The sequence below is a fragment of the Corvus hawaiiensis genome, chromosome 4, assembly GCF_020740725.1.
Source record: "Corvus hawaiiensis isolate bCorHaw1 chromosome 4, bCorHaw1.pri.cur, whole genome shotgun sequence".
NCBI lineage: Eukaryota > Metazoa > Chordata > Aves > Passeriformes > Corvidae > Corvus > Corvus hawaiiensis.
In genome coordinates, this window is record NC_063216.1 from 22,605,731 (window position 1) to 22,618,781 (window position 13,051).

Here is a 13,051-nt window from a genome sequence, read left to right on the forward strand (position 1 = left end):
GACTGGGCCTTTGCATATTGGGTATGGGGTAAGAGAACATTCCAGCTACATTTCCAGACACTTTAGATGTAGATATTGTATATTTATATTATAAAACGAATGCAAAGGATATTGCTGTGTAGATGACAATTATTTTTGCAGGCTTCAGTTTTACATAACAAATTTTGTCCTGAATTTTGTAAGGACATGCGTTTGTGGGAAGGTGGGAATAATTCCCATGTTGCAGTTGATTGTTGCTGGACAGTAGCAAATAGACCAATTCAAAGGTGTTTTAATGGAAACATGTCCTCAGTGGCCAGCAGTCAGGGATTTATTGCTTCCCTTTCTGGACTGATAAACTAACAAATATATAACCAGAGCTCATAATGTTATCTGGCTGTTCTCTTCCTGTAAGCAGGAGGAGCACTAAAGATACCTCTGTCATTTACTGGGCTGTTATATCTGTGGTATGTTTTATCTAAATCACAAATGTAATGCAGACAACAAACACTTCTAGCTTCAGTTCTAGATCCTATATGTGATTTAAACAATTTAAACTAAACCCAGAACACCCCATCCAGTTCTGTCCTCCTTCCCACCAGGCAGGAGTGTCCCACTTGAGGGACTCCCTCCATGCTCATTGCCTCTGATACATCCCCCACATCATGGGAAAACCTTCTGAATCTGCAGAGAGTAGCTGCAGCTTCCTCTGGGTACCAAAGCGTCCCCTACATGCTGCTCTAACTGTGTAAAGCAGTGGCTTCTGCAGAAGTCCTCCTAGAAAGCATCCCAGGAGAAAACAGGCTGCAGTCCCTGGGCAGTTTGTCTATTATTCTGGAAAAGAGCTGTGGTTTCCAGAGCCCTCATTTCCCTTCTCAAACCCCAGCCCACGCTGTGGTTTCTATGTGTTCCCTTCTTCCCTGTGTGCATTTTCTGCCAGGCTTTAAAATTGTAGCTGGGACTCCACTGGCTGATGCATTTGCAATGATCCAGGAGTGGAATTTGAATGACAAAAAGCCAAGCTACATAAACACTTCATGGTTTTTGATTAGCTAATTGTTAAATTAGGGGGAATATGCTTACAGTGCAAAATTAAAACAATGAAACAAGCTGTGTTTTCAATCTAATTGATTACCTTGTAACTTAATTTGTACTAAGAAGCTTGATAAATGAGATTAAATATTGCAGAGGAAAACAGTGATTCCCAAGCATGGGAATATATTTGCATTCTGGTGATTTGTATTGAATGCCCTCAAAGAACAACTGAACTGATTTTTTTCTTGTTTCTTTTGGTTTTCAAATGAAGGGCTTGCTTTGTTACACATTTACAAAATGGCTTTAATTACCCTTTCTTTGCCTTCCTCTCTGTTTAGACCTGCTTTCCCCCCACTTCTTTATTGGAGCCCTGCTTTCCTCCTTGCTTCCTTCCCTGACCAGCCTGTTTCCTCTTTCCTGCCCTGGCCACTTCTCTCACCTGAGCCCTCTCACTCGCATCCCAGCTCTCTGTGAGCCTTGTGCTTTTGTCTGTCCTACCTGACGTGCAGCAATCCCCAAAGGAGGGCACAGTCCAAGTCTTCAAGCATAGATCCCACTGTACTTGGCCTCTCACCTCAGGCTTTTGCTGAGTGATGTGTTGCTCTTACCCATGAAGCAGATTTCAGAAGTTGTTTGCTTTCTCCAGGCATTTGTTCCTCAGCTGTGTTTTGCTGATCTGACCAATGTGTCAGTATTTATTTACAAAACCCTTGCGCTAGGAGTGTATGAAATTGATTCATTTTTGTGCTCCATTTTATGACATGACTTGTATGGGCACTGTCCTGTGGCCTTCATCCTCGGCCCTCCCTTCAAGCTGGGAATTGCCCAGGGTTTATCTGCCTGGGGCTATGGTTCTCCTCATTTTTAAACAGGACTCTTGTTTGCTTGTTGCTAGCATTTAACAGCGGGTAATGATTTTAAAGGAAATATTATGCAAATATAATGCAAAGGGCTTGATGTAGCTCTCTGTATGATGGCAGAATTTATTCTGGTTTTAACTAAATTACTTTTTGTATGGGAAATGGCCTTTCTCTTTTAATGAGTGCTTCATACTATATGGCCTTTTACTACCTCCCTATCTGTTGGGTACTGTTTTAAGGCTATGTTAAGTGAAGATACCTTCTTTTTTGATCAAGTCAAACAATTGCAAGTTATATAGAGTAGCATCTCTGCAGTGCATCTGGATGAGCATGAAATGAGTCAGCAATGAGCCATCCATACGCAGCACTGAGCTTATTTAAATTTTGTGAGTAGTAAAAGTTCACCTATTACGTAAGAAGATCTGAAACAAGCAGTTACAGTATTTAGGTAACCTAATGTAGCAAACCACTGATGGGTGCAATGAAAATATGAACTACTTTATTCGAATATATTCATTTTCAAGAATTGTGATGGAAAATCTGTACTTAAATATGGTTTCTGAGGTAGGAAATGTGTGCTATGGTGACTTGGAACCTGATGGGCAAGTCTCCTGAGCTACTGATCCTCTGCTCAGCTGGTGCAAGGCAGGAAAAGTGCAATTAACTTCCCTGAGTTAATATATCATTTTAACATAGGTGTGCAGAATTGAAGCTGACAGGGGAAAATGTGCATTGTATCCTTGCATCCGCTATTCCATTTGCTCTGCCCTGAACAGGACCTCTATCTCAAGGGACTTGAAAATTAAATACCTCATAAGACAGTGGTTCCTCAGGGCTTAAGAGGTGGTGCTGGTCATTCACTACAGCTGTTCCTTGCAAAGGATGACAGTTGTGTGTGCCACCCTTTAAAATCACTTCTTTTCATATAAACGCGTAAAAGGCCACTCTCTTTAAGGCATTTTACTAATTTTTTTCCACCCAATGAGCAGTTTCAAAGCTTTCCTATTCCACCCTGCAGCAGAGATCTCCATCTAAGTCTTCATTCTCCTTACCATGGAGCAGTGTTTGTGGAGCAGATTCACACTGTGGGTCCCCTCCCCTGTCAGCCCATGCGTGATCAGGTGGAGCTCAGGTTCAACATTCCTTTTCTTGTTTGGTCTGACATGTATTTGACTTGGAATCTCTGTGTGGTCCCACAGAAACTCCATCTGAGCTCAAGGAGTTTGCATGTGCAGTCTGTGTGTGTTTAATGTGTGCATGCTTTGGGGGGGTTTGGTGGTGGGTGTAGTACAGCTCTGTGCTAATTTATGGATGCAGAAACTCAGGTAACTCCTTTGATGGACATATATAGGTAGAATGGGTACTGTCATGATTTGCAGACATGAATAGCAGCCTGGCTCACGAGATGGTGTATATGAGGAGATTTAGGTTCTGTCCTATAGACAAGTGCATTTGTCTCCTTCCTTCTCTCCTTTATCACATGTAAATGGATTCTAAATTACAGTAGTGGTTTTCATGGTGACAGCAATGTTGATTAAATCCATCTGAGAAAGAAGTTCTCTAGCAGCATGTTCATGTTTTGCAGTATAAATCTTGCCTGCTACACCCATATCTGATTTGGGAAGACATAATTTCTTCATTTCTCCAGGGAGCTTTAAAAAGGGAGGCCAGGGAAAAGGTAGGGGAAGAAAGAGGTGTGTACACATGGTCTCAGTACAGTGTGGCCAGTCCCTGGTGTGAGGTGCTGGTTTGCTAGATTGTTTCTGACAGTGCAGCTTTGCTGCTGACTACCTTACCTCTTTATTACAGAAATGTAAAAGGTGATACTTAACGTGGGGTGTTCCAAATGGCACCATTACATTTCCTTCAACCTCTGCAAACCTATTCCTGTGCTTGTTGGGTCTAATTTGATACTAAACTATACTGACTTGACTGCCTTCATGTTACAAAGGTCGTAATTGGAGGTGCCTTATTTCATTTCCATGTATTGAACTTCTTTCCTGGTCCCTCCTCTGAAATATCACTGCTTTTCCACAGTCCCTGGAGGTGAGGAGCATTCATCTATGGACATGGGAGTTAGATACAGGCAGACACACTGAAATGAGCCTTTCCTCACTTCTCCATGGAGGCAGCTGGTCCCTGGGCTCCCTGCAACACTGCACCCAAGCCGCATCCTCTCCATCCCCAGAGACCTGGTGCTTGTAGCAATGTCTCCGTTGTGAGGAATAAATGAAACATGCCAGTAGTCCATGCTCATGCCTCTACCAGCAAAAAATAAAGGGGAGAGGACATTTTGGGGGTCAGGGAGTACTTGGGCAGCATCCAGGCTGAGCAGCAGTGCTGTGCGTGCTCTCAGGTGCCAGGCAGACCAGCCAGGAGGGCTTCATCTCCTCAGAACAAGGAGAGGAGGGACACCAGCAGTAGTGGTTATTTTAAAAGCCCAAGTCTGAGGGCTAACAAGAAGCAAAGGGTTGCTGGTGGGGGAACAGCTTTCCGTGCTGCTTTGGCAGCACCTGGGCTGAGGTGTGAATAGAGCAGCAGCTGATGACAGGGCCAGGAGAGGTACCCGCATGGATTTCGGCAGCCCGAGGGAGGTGGTGTGGCCACTGGGGCTTTTATCCCCCTTAAAATCACTTCAAGTGATCACAAAGAGAGGCAGAGCAATTTAAAACATACTGCTGAGGAGAGGGAATGGTTATTGTAATACTGAAGCGTTGTTTTGGGAAAATTCTATGTGGCCCAGTAAAGAAAAGGCTTTAAAAGATTTAGCTGCTTAATCCTGCTTACCTGCTGTTAGATCTTCACAAAACCTCCCAGACAGATTCAGAGCAGCATCCAAATGCACAGACCTCACCCATCGACTCAACAGCTCCTCTTCTTCAACTTAGAGTTTGGAAAAGAGGGAACATGCAGCTCAGTGTGTGTAATTGCTCCAGCTAACAAGCAGCAGTCTATTTTTTCATAAATACCCAACAATCTTCACTTTTTTAATGCTTAAAACTTCCAAATAGTTCTGATTAATAATCTGGAGAATGGGCTGTGCCTTCTCCCAGGTGAAGTACAGCTGTGGAATGAACTGAAAATGCTTTAATGGTGGTGTATTATTTTGTAATTATTCTGTGGCTTTCGTTCTGCTTTCGCCTTTGGTGAGATGTGCTCCCTCAAAGGACACTTTTAGCAATTCTTTCATCTGCAGTAACTGCAGAAATGCAGGTGGAGAGGGATCCAAGCTCTGTCTAAAATCAGAAAATAACCATATAAATTGGAGCAGAAAAACTGTGATACAGGGTAGTATTTGATCTATAACTTAAATTTCCAATGTGTTACTGGCATTCTGTTGTGTGAAACATAAACGTGGTCCTGACTTGCAATAGATGGAAGGTCTCCAGAGCCCAGTGGCTAAAGTCACATTAATATCTGCTATCCTCTGTTTGAGTGTTTTTCTGTGACATCTCTGCTTGTTGAGATTATTAAAATGTAGGGGTTTCTTTTCCCCCTCTTAGTCATCTAACAAGGCTTTGGCTGTTGCTTCTGAAAAAAAAAAAACTTTATAATGGTGACTTACTAAACTCAGGGGCTGTATATTTTTAAGGCTTCTGTGGAGGTGCAAAGACACTTATGTCAGTGATGTGTTCCTCTGCGAAGGTATCAGCATTTGCTGTGCAGACACCTATTGAGCTGTTTTGTTTTGTTAGCAGAGACTTGAGGCCACAAAAAAATAAAATTGCTTTAAAAATAAATGTGTTGTCATATGGGATCCTGAGGTGATGAACCATAATTACATGCAGACCCAGATTTCTTCCTTTGTATTTGTTTTCTTGACGTTATTTGTGAGGTAACATGGGACTTCAGTTTGACTTCTAAAACAACAGTTCCTGTGGCTTTTCTTCCCTTTGTATCTGTGTGGTGAGCCAAAATTCAGTCTTTGGTTGACTTGCTGGAGGAACTGGTGAAGATAGTTACATACATGTTTGCAAAGTCCTCTCTGGAAACAGAGGTGGTTTTTTGGTCACCAGGGGCCACATCCCTGCACTTCTCTTGGGTCAGATTCCACTCCCTACACATCCCCAGTGTTTTGCCAGACAGGTCAGAAACCAAGTCCAGGTCTGTGCAAGAGTTTCCTCCCCAGGCATTCATCTGCTTGTGTCGCCAGCTGAAACTCCTTGCCCAAACAATTAGATCCCAGATTTTCTTTGTATATGCTTCTGTTCGGGGTGGACACAGAAATACATGGGTTTGGGATCTGGAGACTGCTGTCCTCACCAATACCACCTGTGTGAAGAGAGGAAGAATTCAACTGGACATACATGAACAGGTGGAAAAAAACCCAGGCTTTGTGTGGTACTTAGAAACCAAATTAAAAAAAAAAGTTAAAGTGAAAATAGCAACATGACTAGTCCCAGGAACACCAGTATTGTTTATAACCTTTAGACATAGGTGCATAAGTTAACATTGCAATGAGAAGTTTGTCTCAAATAATTCCTGTAAGTACCACAGAAAGTGGAGAAAGGAGAAGTAGCACTTCTCACAAAAGAGCAAAATCGTAGAAGTTGCTGCTCAAAAGAAATCGTTGTATTTTGGTTTTTGCTAAAGACACTGTTCTTACCAAACCTCATCAAATGCAGCAGTGGTGTTGGGTAACTAAGAACAGTGACTTACCTAGTGATGGCATCAATGCTGTGGCATGACCTGCATTTCGGGTAGCAGGAGCTCTCACTGGAGACCCTGGCAGGCAGCTGGGCACGTTTTCATCAGGATTTTTGTCCCTTGGGTGAGTGCTGGCCTGTCACCTCCCGGGTGGTTCCCCACGAGGAGGCCAAGCGCCAGCTCGCACCCATGTTTACTGCAAGGTCCAAGCTTGGGCTTTCCCTTCTTTTGCTGCAGACCCATTGGATGTCCTTCAGCTCCTGACCCAGGCTTTCCCTCCTGATTCTCTTCTGCTCACACATGTCTTCTCTCTCTGATTTCCCAGCCGCTGGGCCAGCCGCAGCACCACCACGCAGCGCAGGAAGGACCGCCTGCGGCAGCACTCGGAGCACATCGGGCTGGACAACGACATGAGGGAGGTGGGTGGCCTCATCTGAGGGCAGCACAGGCTGTGATCCAGGAGGTGGAGGTTTGGACAACAATGTGCTTATTGCTTAGGGCAGTTTTGTGGCTACTGTAAGGTTTCGTTGGGTCTCTGTGGCCATTTAGATGCTGCTCTGCTTGTCACAGATGTTCTACAACTTCAAAGCACACAACATAAATAAAGTGCTTTTATTATATGGGAACAAGACAGCCCCATTGTCATCAGGAAAATGACTTATTTGCTGATTTAGACCCTGGCCATGTTACTGCATGCAGACAGCAGAGCCCTGGCAGTGCAGCTGCCAAACTCTGGCCAGGGTGGAAGTCTCTGGAAAAGTCAAGTCCTTGAGTAAATGTCAGCCCTGTAGAAGCAAATGAGGCAGGATTCTTCCTTTTTTTTTTTTAAAGGAACTTTTTTCCTTTCTCTTACGTTGATTTCTGACATGAGTATGCCTGTTTGAAAGGTTAAGACTTTGGGGCCTTTTTATGCCTAGAGCTTGGAAACTCCCATGCATCTTGTAAATGTCAGTCACATACGTGCGTTTCTTTCCCATCTTTTCAGTTCCTCATCCTTCATTAAATATTTTCTGCCACATTTTTCCATTGATGTCCATATGCTTCTTTTGTATGTCACTAGCAAAAATATAACACTCCTGCTGTTTTGTGGTAAAACTCACTGAATAAGGTTGGTCAGTGTTGCAGTTTGCCCTCCAAAAGAACCTGAGTGGATGAGAGGACTCTTCAACCATAACTTTGAATGATGTTTCATGGAAACACAGCAAAACAGCACTTGTACATGTTTGTTGCTATTTTTGCTAACATGGCTTTGCAAGTATATTTTAAACAGTGCCTTGTGTGTGTATATCTCAGCAGAGCCCTTTCAGTACTTTGTCATGTATTTACTTTCTTCTTTTTTTGGCTATGGATCATATGCATGCTTCTTTTGCTTTGTCTCCTCTTTCTTTCTGGCTGTTCTGCCATTGGGGCATCTGCCTCCTCTTAGCCATCGGAGGAGCTTTTGCTTCGTCAGAACTCAATGGCCTTCTGGGAGTGGGATCAGGGACCACCCCCTCCTGCACGGCCTCCTAAAAAATCCTTCTCTGAATGCTGCCTGGTATGTTTTAGTTTTTCTTGTTGAAAGCTGCTTTTGAGATGTTGTTAGCATGAGGAACCTCTGTCCTCGCTGTGCCTCAAACCTCCCCCGTTCTTGTAGACTATGAGCACATCCCTATAGCGCTTGGAAGTGTGGTTATAATCGGAAAAGTAGCTGGAAAGGAGCTTCCACACCAGCTCCCTGGAAAGCACAATGGCTCCAAGGCTAAAAGACAACAATTTTGTTTTGCTTTGGATTGGTTTTTTTTCCATGTTTCCCACCTGGCAATTCAGTTTAGGGTGTCAAATCCCAAAAGCATTGCTTTCTGACTGTTGGATCATTGCATCCCAGTGTGCAAGAGGGTTGTAGTGCGTGGATGCTGATGAACAGGCAGAGGGCAATCAACTGATTCTCTCAGCCCACCCTTATTCTTCTCTGGAACCTTAGAGTTAATATTTTTTTTAAATTTTAATATAATAAGAAGATATACAATGAATAAAGCAAGGTTATCTATGTTTTATACTCTTCAGACTATAACCACACTTTTTATCCCTTCACATTTAAAAAGAAAGATTAGTTTTTCTAGTTTTATATTCCCTGTATTACTTTATCACTGGTTTTGCTGTTAATTTTTGCACTCAGATGGAAGTCACTTGTGAGGTTGCTTGCTGAACAACACACTTTTGTCGTCTGTAACTTTTTTCTTTTATTCCCACCTGTAGTTTTTGAACTGTTCTAAAATCCTTACAGTATTGGTGAAACTGTAGTTACCTAACTGAAAACTTCAGTGGAACACAGCTTTTCATGGCAGAACCTTACATTCTTATCTGACCTGTTGGAGTGATGCTAAGTGATTCTTGTCCAAATTTCTGTGTTGAGAAAATCCAGTTGTGTCAGAAAAGCTGTACGAGGCATTGCAATTAACTTCAGTATGCTTAGATTTTGGTTTTGCTTTTCCCAATCTACTGGAAGGTGTCCATGCCCATGGCAGAAAGGTTGGAACTACGTGATCTTTAAGGTCCCTTCCAACCCAAACCATTCTATGATTCTATGGAATAAATTTTTTGCCCAGACAGAAAGCTCTGAGGATGCAGCAGCCATAGTGACCTCTCAGTTCCCCAGAAAACCCAGCCAGCAGCAGCAAGAATTCCCTGGAGGGATGTGATCTGCTCCTTCCAGGAAAGAGCGGTCATTGTCACATATCATCCCCCAGAGAGGCATCATTAGCCACACAAAAGCCCACTGTGGAAAGAGAGCATTCCCACACCAGGCTATGAGCGCTGCGTTTGAAGGCTTTCATTTGGCACCATTCTATTACCTTGCTCTTTTTAAGAAGCAGTTACAAATAATGCTTGAACAACATTTTGATAGTCCCAGCCAACTTTTTGGCCTTGCTCAGCATGTAGCTCTCTCACTGATGTTGGTGTCAGAGGTCACTTGCTGATTGGTTTGTGGGTTTTGCCTTAACAAAAAAAAAAAAAACCCAAAAAGAAAAAACAAGTCCCCAAAAATCAAAGCAAAGCAAAAAATACCCTACCTCTGAAGACAAGGAAGTGGAATAGGAATGTTTAAAAGTCTTCAAAAGTCTTCTATTATAGCTTGGGGTTTTTTTAAAAAGTATGTTGATTTTTGTCCCTACTTAACAGTTACCATAGTAAAAACATGAATGAGCCCAAGTGTCATCTCTGTTTAAAATGAGGTTCAGTTGTAATCAAGAAGTTAATTGAGAATAAGATCAAGTCTCATTTTTCCCACATAAACTATGTAGATGTAAAGTAATGGAAGAAATCTTTCTCCTTCACTATGTCTATTTCTGCTTCTTGTAATTTATTTTCAAAGGATTTTTTTTTCTATTTGTGTATAGTCTGGTCAAAAATTAGACAATTCTTTTAATTTACTTTTTTTTAAGTGAGAATCAAATAATAGTGGAAAGAACTTTTCTTGGTGTTTTGACTTTATTGCTGAATGAAGGTATTACACTTTATGCACTTGTGCCTAACTTCATGCTAGTGACTAACAGCACAGCTTACTGGCTAATATTGACTGATTCTTTACCACTCAGGAAAATACCTTGCTTTTTCTGTTGTCAAAAGGGATCAATCCATTTCTCCAGCCTGACACCTAAACATCAGACAAATAAAGATTTTGTTTCTAGATTAACACTAGCTCATTTGTTTTCACCACCTTGCTTGCCTAGGAGTAGAATGAGGTGAGTCACTCTGACCTGTACTATCTAAAATTATTCTCTTTATTTTTCAGAAATACATGCAGGAGGCAAGGAGTTTAGGAAAAAATTTAAGGCAGCCCAAACTGTCAGACCTCTCTCCAGCTGTGATTGCACAGACCAACTGGAAATTTGTGGAAGGGTTGCTGAAGGAATGTCGCATGAAGGTAGGTCATCCCCTGTGTGCTGTCCCCTTGATTGCAGTGAGCTTAAATAGCACCTGCAGATGTTCTCCTGGTTCACAGCTGGAATGGCACTGTTCTGTTGGAATACCTGGGTATTGCAGGGTGGATATCCCTGTAGTGTTTTTCAACAGCTAGAAGAGAAGGGAACGTGTTGTCGCTCTTCTGTTTACACAGTTGAAGTTGATGGAAGGAGTAGAAAGGACAGGAAGGAGAACCAGCATGATCAGACATCTTCTGGAGGATTTCCTTTAATTGTTCATATTTACACATAGCCTAAACAGAATGGCCTGGAGATCCTTGGTCAAAAGGGAAGAATTCAGCACATGTGGCTTGTGCATGTTGTTTATGCAGAGCAAATGAAGTATAACAATTCCTAATATTAAAGAAGCTTTTATAGCCATGGACGTGCAGCTTCTTTGTGTCTGTTGCAGTTGGTGGTATACTGCTTTACCTGAGTGTTTAATGGTTGTAACAAGAATTAAAACAGAAGCTGAGGAAGACTGGAGATGTATTCTGTACTCTGCTTGGTAGTAAATCAACAGTGTAGAAATAGGACAATAGAAAAAGGGTATAGAAATAGGACAGGTGGCACAGGCTCCCCAGGGAAGTGGTCACAGCACCAAGTCTGCCAGAGTTCAGGAAGCGTTTGGACAATGCTCTCAGACACACGGTGTGACTCTTGGGGCTGTCCTGTGCAGGCACAGGAGCTGGACTTGGTCTTTGTGGGTCCTTTCCAGCTCTGGGTATTCTATGATTCAAAGTAATCAAGCAAACATTTTTAATATAATTATATTTGTTAATTTACAATCTCTGCAAGTAGATTTGAAGTTTCTCTCTATTAGCAATGGTCTCTAGATTAAGCATGTGTAAGTAAACTCAGCTGTAAATTCTGTCCCTTGTTGGATAACATTCTTAGAAGCTGTTGGGATTTTTTTTTAATAGACTAAACGCATGTTGGTAGAGAAAATGGGCCATGAAGCAGTTGAGCTGGGACATGGAGAAGCCAATATAACGGGTCTGGAGGAAAATACACTGATTGCCAGTCTCTGTGATCTTCTAGAAAGAATCTGGAGCCATGGTCTGCAGGTCAAGCAGGTTGGTAGCTTGAAACTTGGGACTCTGTGTGTGCAGTACTCTAGCAAATACTGAATGCCATCTCTGCTTTTTAAGCTGCTACTCAATGGTGTAACTCCAAGATAAAGCAGGAGGTGTCTTTGGGATCAGTGTCCCTGTGTCATATTTTGTGAAGGTTTGAGGAGTTTCGGGTGTTTGGGGCTTTATTGGGGGAGATTGTTTGGAGCTTTTCCCCTCTGGAAATTGCAGTGCTGTTGTCAAGTACGTATTTGGTTTATTCCCTTTCAACCTTCACAAGGGAAACCCAGAGGACAAAGAAAAAAGGTGGGCAGTGTGACTGCTAGGTCAGTGGGATGGTCCTCTCTCTTCCTGAGGTTTCATGGCCCAAGAGAGAAGGATTGGTTTTCACTACTGAACATTTTACCCATTCAAATGCTATACCATTATTCTGCCATGTTTACTGGCCATTATTGGTTATTTTTTTGCCTGGTTTATTTAAAGATATGTACTACATATTCTATTTTCAGGGGAAATCTGCTTTGTGGTCCCATTTGCTTCAGTACCAGGAGAGAGAAGAGAAGCAAGAGCACAGTGCAGAATCCCCAGGTGAGTACTTGGCAGGTAACTCCGTGAAGAGTCCATCACAGCAAATGAACTCAGCCATGGGAGGAACAGTGCAACCACATGAAACCCGTGCAGGATTTTCAGTGTATTTCCTTGCTAATACCACATTTACATTCTGAGACTTGTCATAATCATTGTGGGGATGTCTTGATGTCTGGACAAAGTAGATTGAAATCACTGGAGGCGAAGGCACATAGTTTCCCTCCTTGTCTGGAAAATCGCTTGATGTATGTTCACTACCTTCATTCCCTTTTAATGAGCACTGAGTGAGGTATAAGAAGCAGTTGTCTCCACAAGAGATGATTTCTGAAGAAGCTGGAAGTGTGGAGCTGGGAAGAAGACAGCTGGCATTTTTCTTTCAGTGAGCATAATCTGTCTCTCAAATCCCAATACTAATAACTCCATGTTCAGTAAATCTTTATACTGGTGGGTGGTACAGTTCAGAAATTCTGTAATTAATCTCTGTCCATCAGTCTAGGTACTCAATTTGTGCTTTGGCTTGGCCCCTTACAGTCACTAAATGACTTTAGTGTTTTAAGAGAGGTTTTTTTGATAACCTTGAGATCTCCCTGCCCCGTGGCAGGGGTATTGTAGTAAAACTCTGAACTTCAGTGAGTCATATTTCAAGGACTCTCCAGTTTGGATCCTACAGATGGGAACTCGTATGATCAGTCCTCAAAGAGGCATTTATGGACAAACAAGTCTCTCCCATGAAAGGACTTTTTAATAAGCTTCAGTGAGTAATGCACTAAACAATCTGGCTGGCAGGCACAAACTCCTGAGAGAAAAATGTGTCACCACAAAGTGGTTTGTGCAGAACAGAGCACAGAAATGCATGGCATTCTTTGCATTGAATATGTTACTGTAGCTTAATTTTATTTGAGTTGTTCTCAGTTGTGAGCTTTCC

At 42.4% G+C, this 13,051-nt stretch overlaps 1 protein-coding gene across 7 annotated transcripts in view; it reads left to right on the forward strand.

Moving 5' to 3' along the window:
- Positions 1-13,051, forward strand: part of DENND5B (DENN domain containing 5B) — a 105,002-nt gene that overhangs the window by 74,398 nt on the left and 17,553 nt on the right. For 4 of the 7 annotated variants that reach the window (XM_048301000.1, XM_048301001.1, XM_048301002.1 and 1 more), the window contains 5 exons: positions 6,847-6,940; positions 7,948-8,058; positions 10,297-10,428; positions 11,389-11,541; positions 12,048-12,126. In XM_048301000.1, the coding sequence (XP_048156957.1) occupies positions 6,847-6,940; positions 7,948-8,058; positions 10,297-10,428; positions 11,389-11,541; positions 12,048-12,126 (569 nt within the window). The remainder of the gene's footprint in view (positions 1-6,846; positions 6,941-7,947; positions 8,059-10,296; positions 10,429-11,388; positions 11,542-12,047; positions 12,127-13,051) is intronic. The other 3 variants (XM_048301003.1, XM_048301006.1, XM_048301007.1) reach the window with 1 other exon arrangement.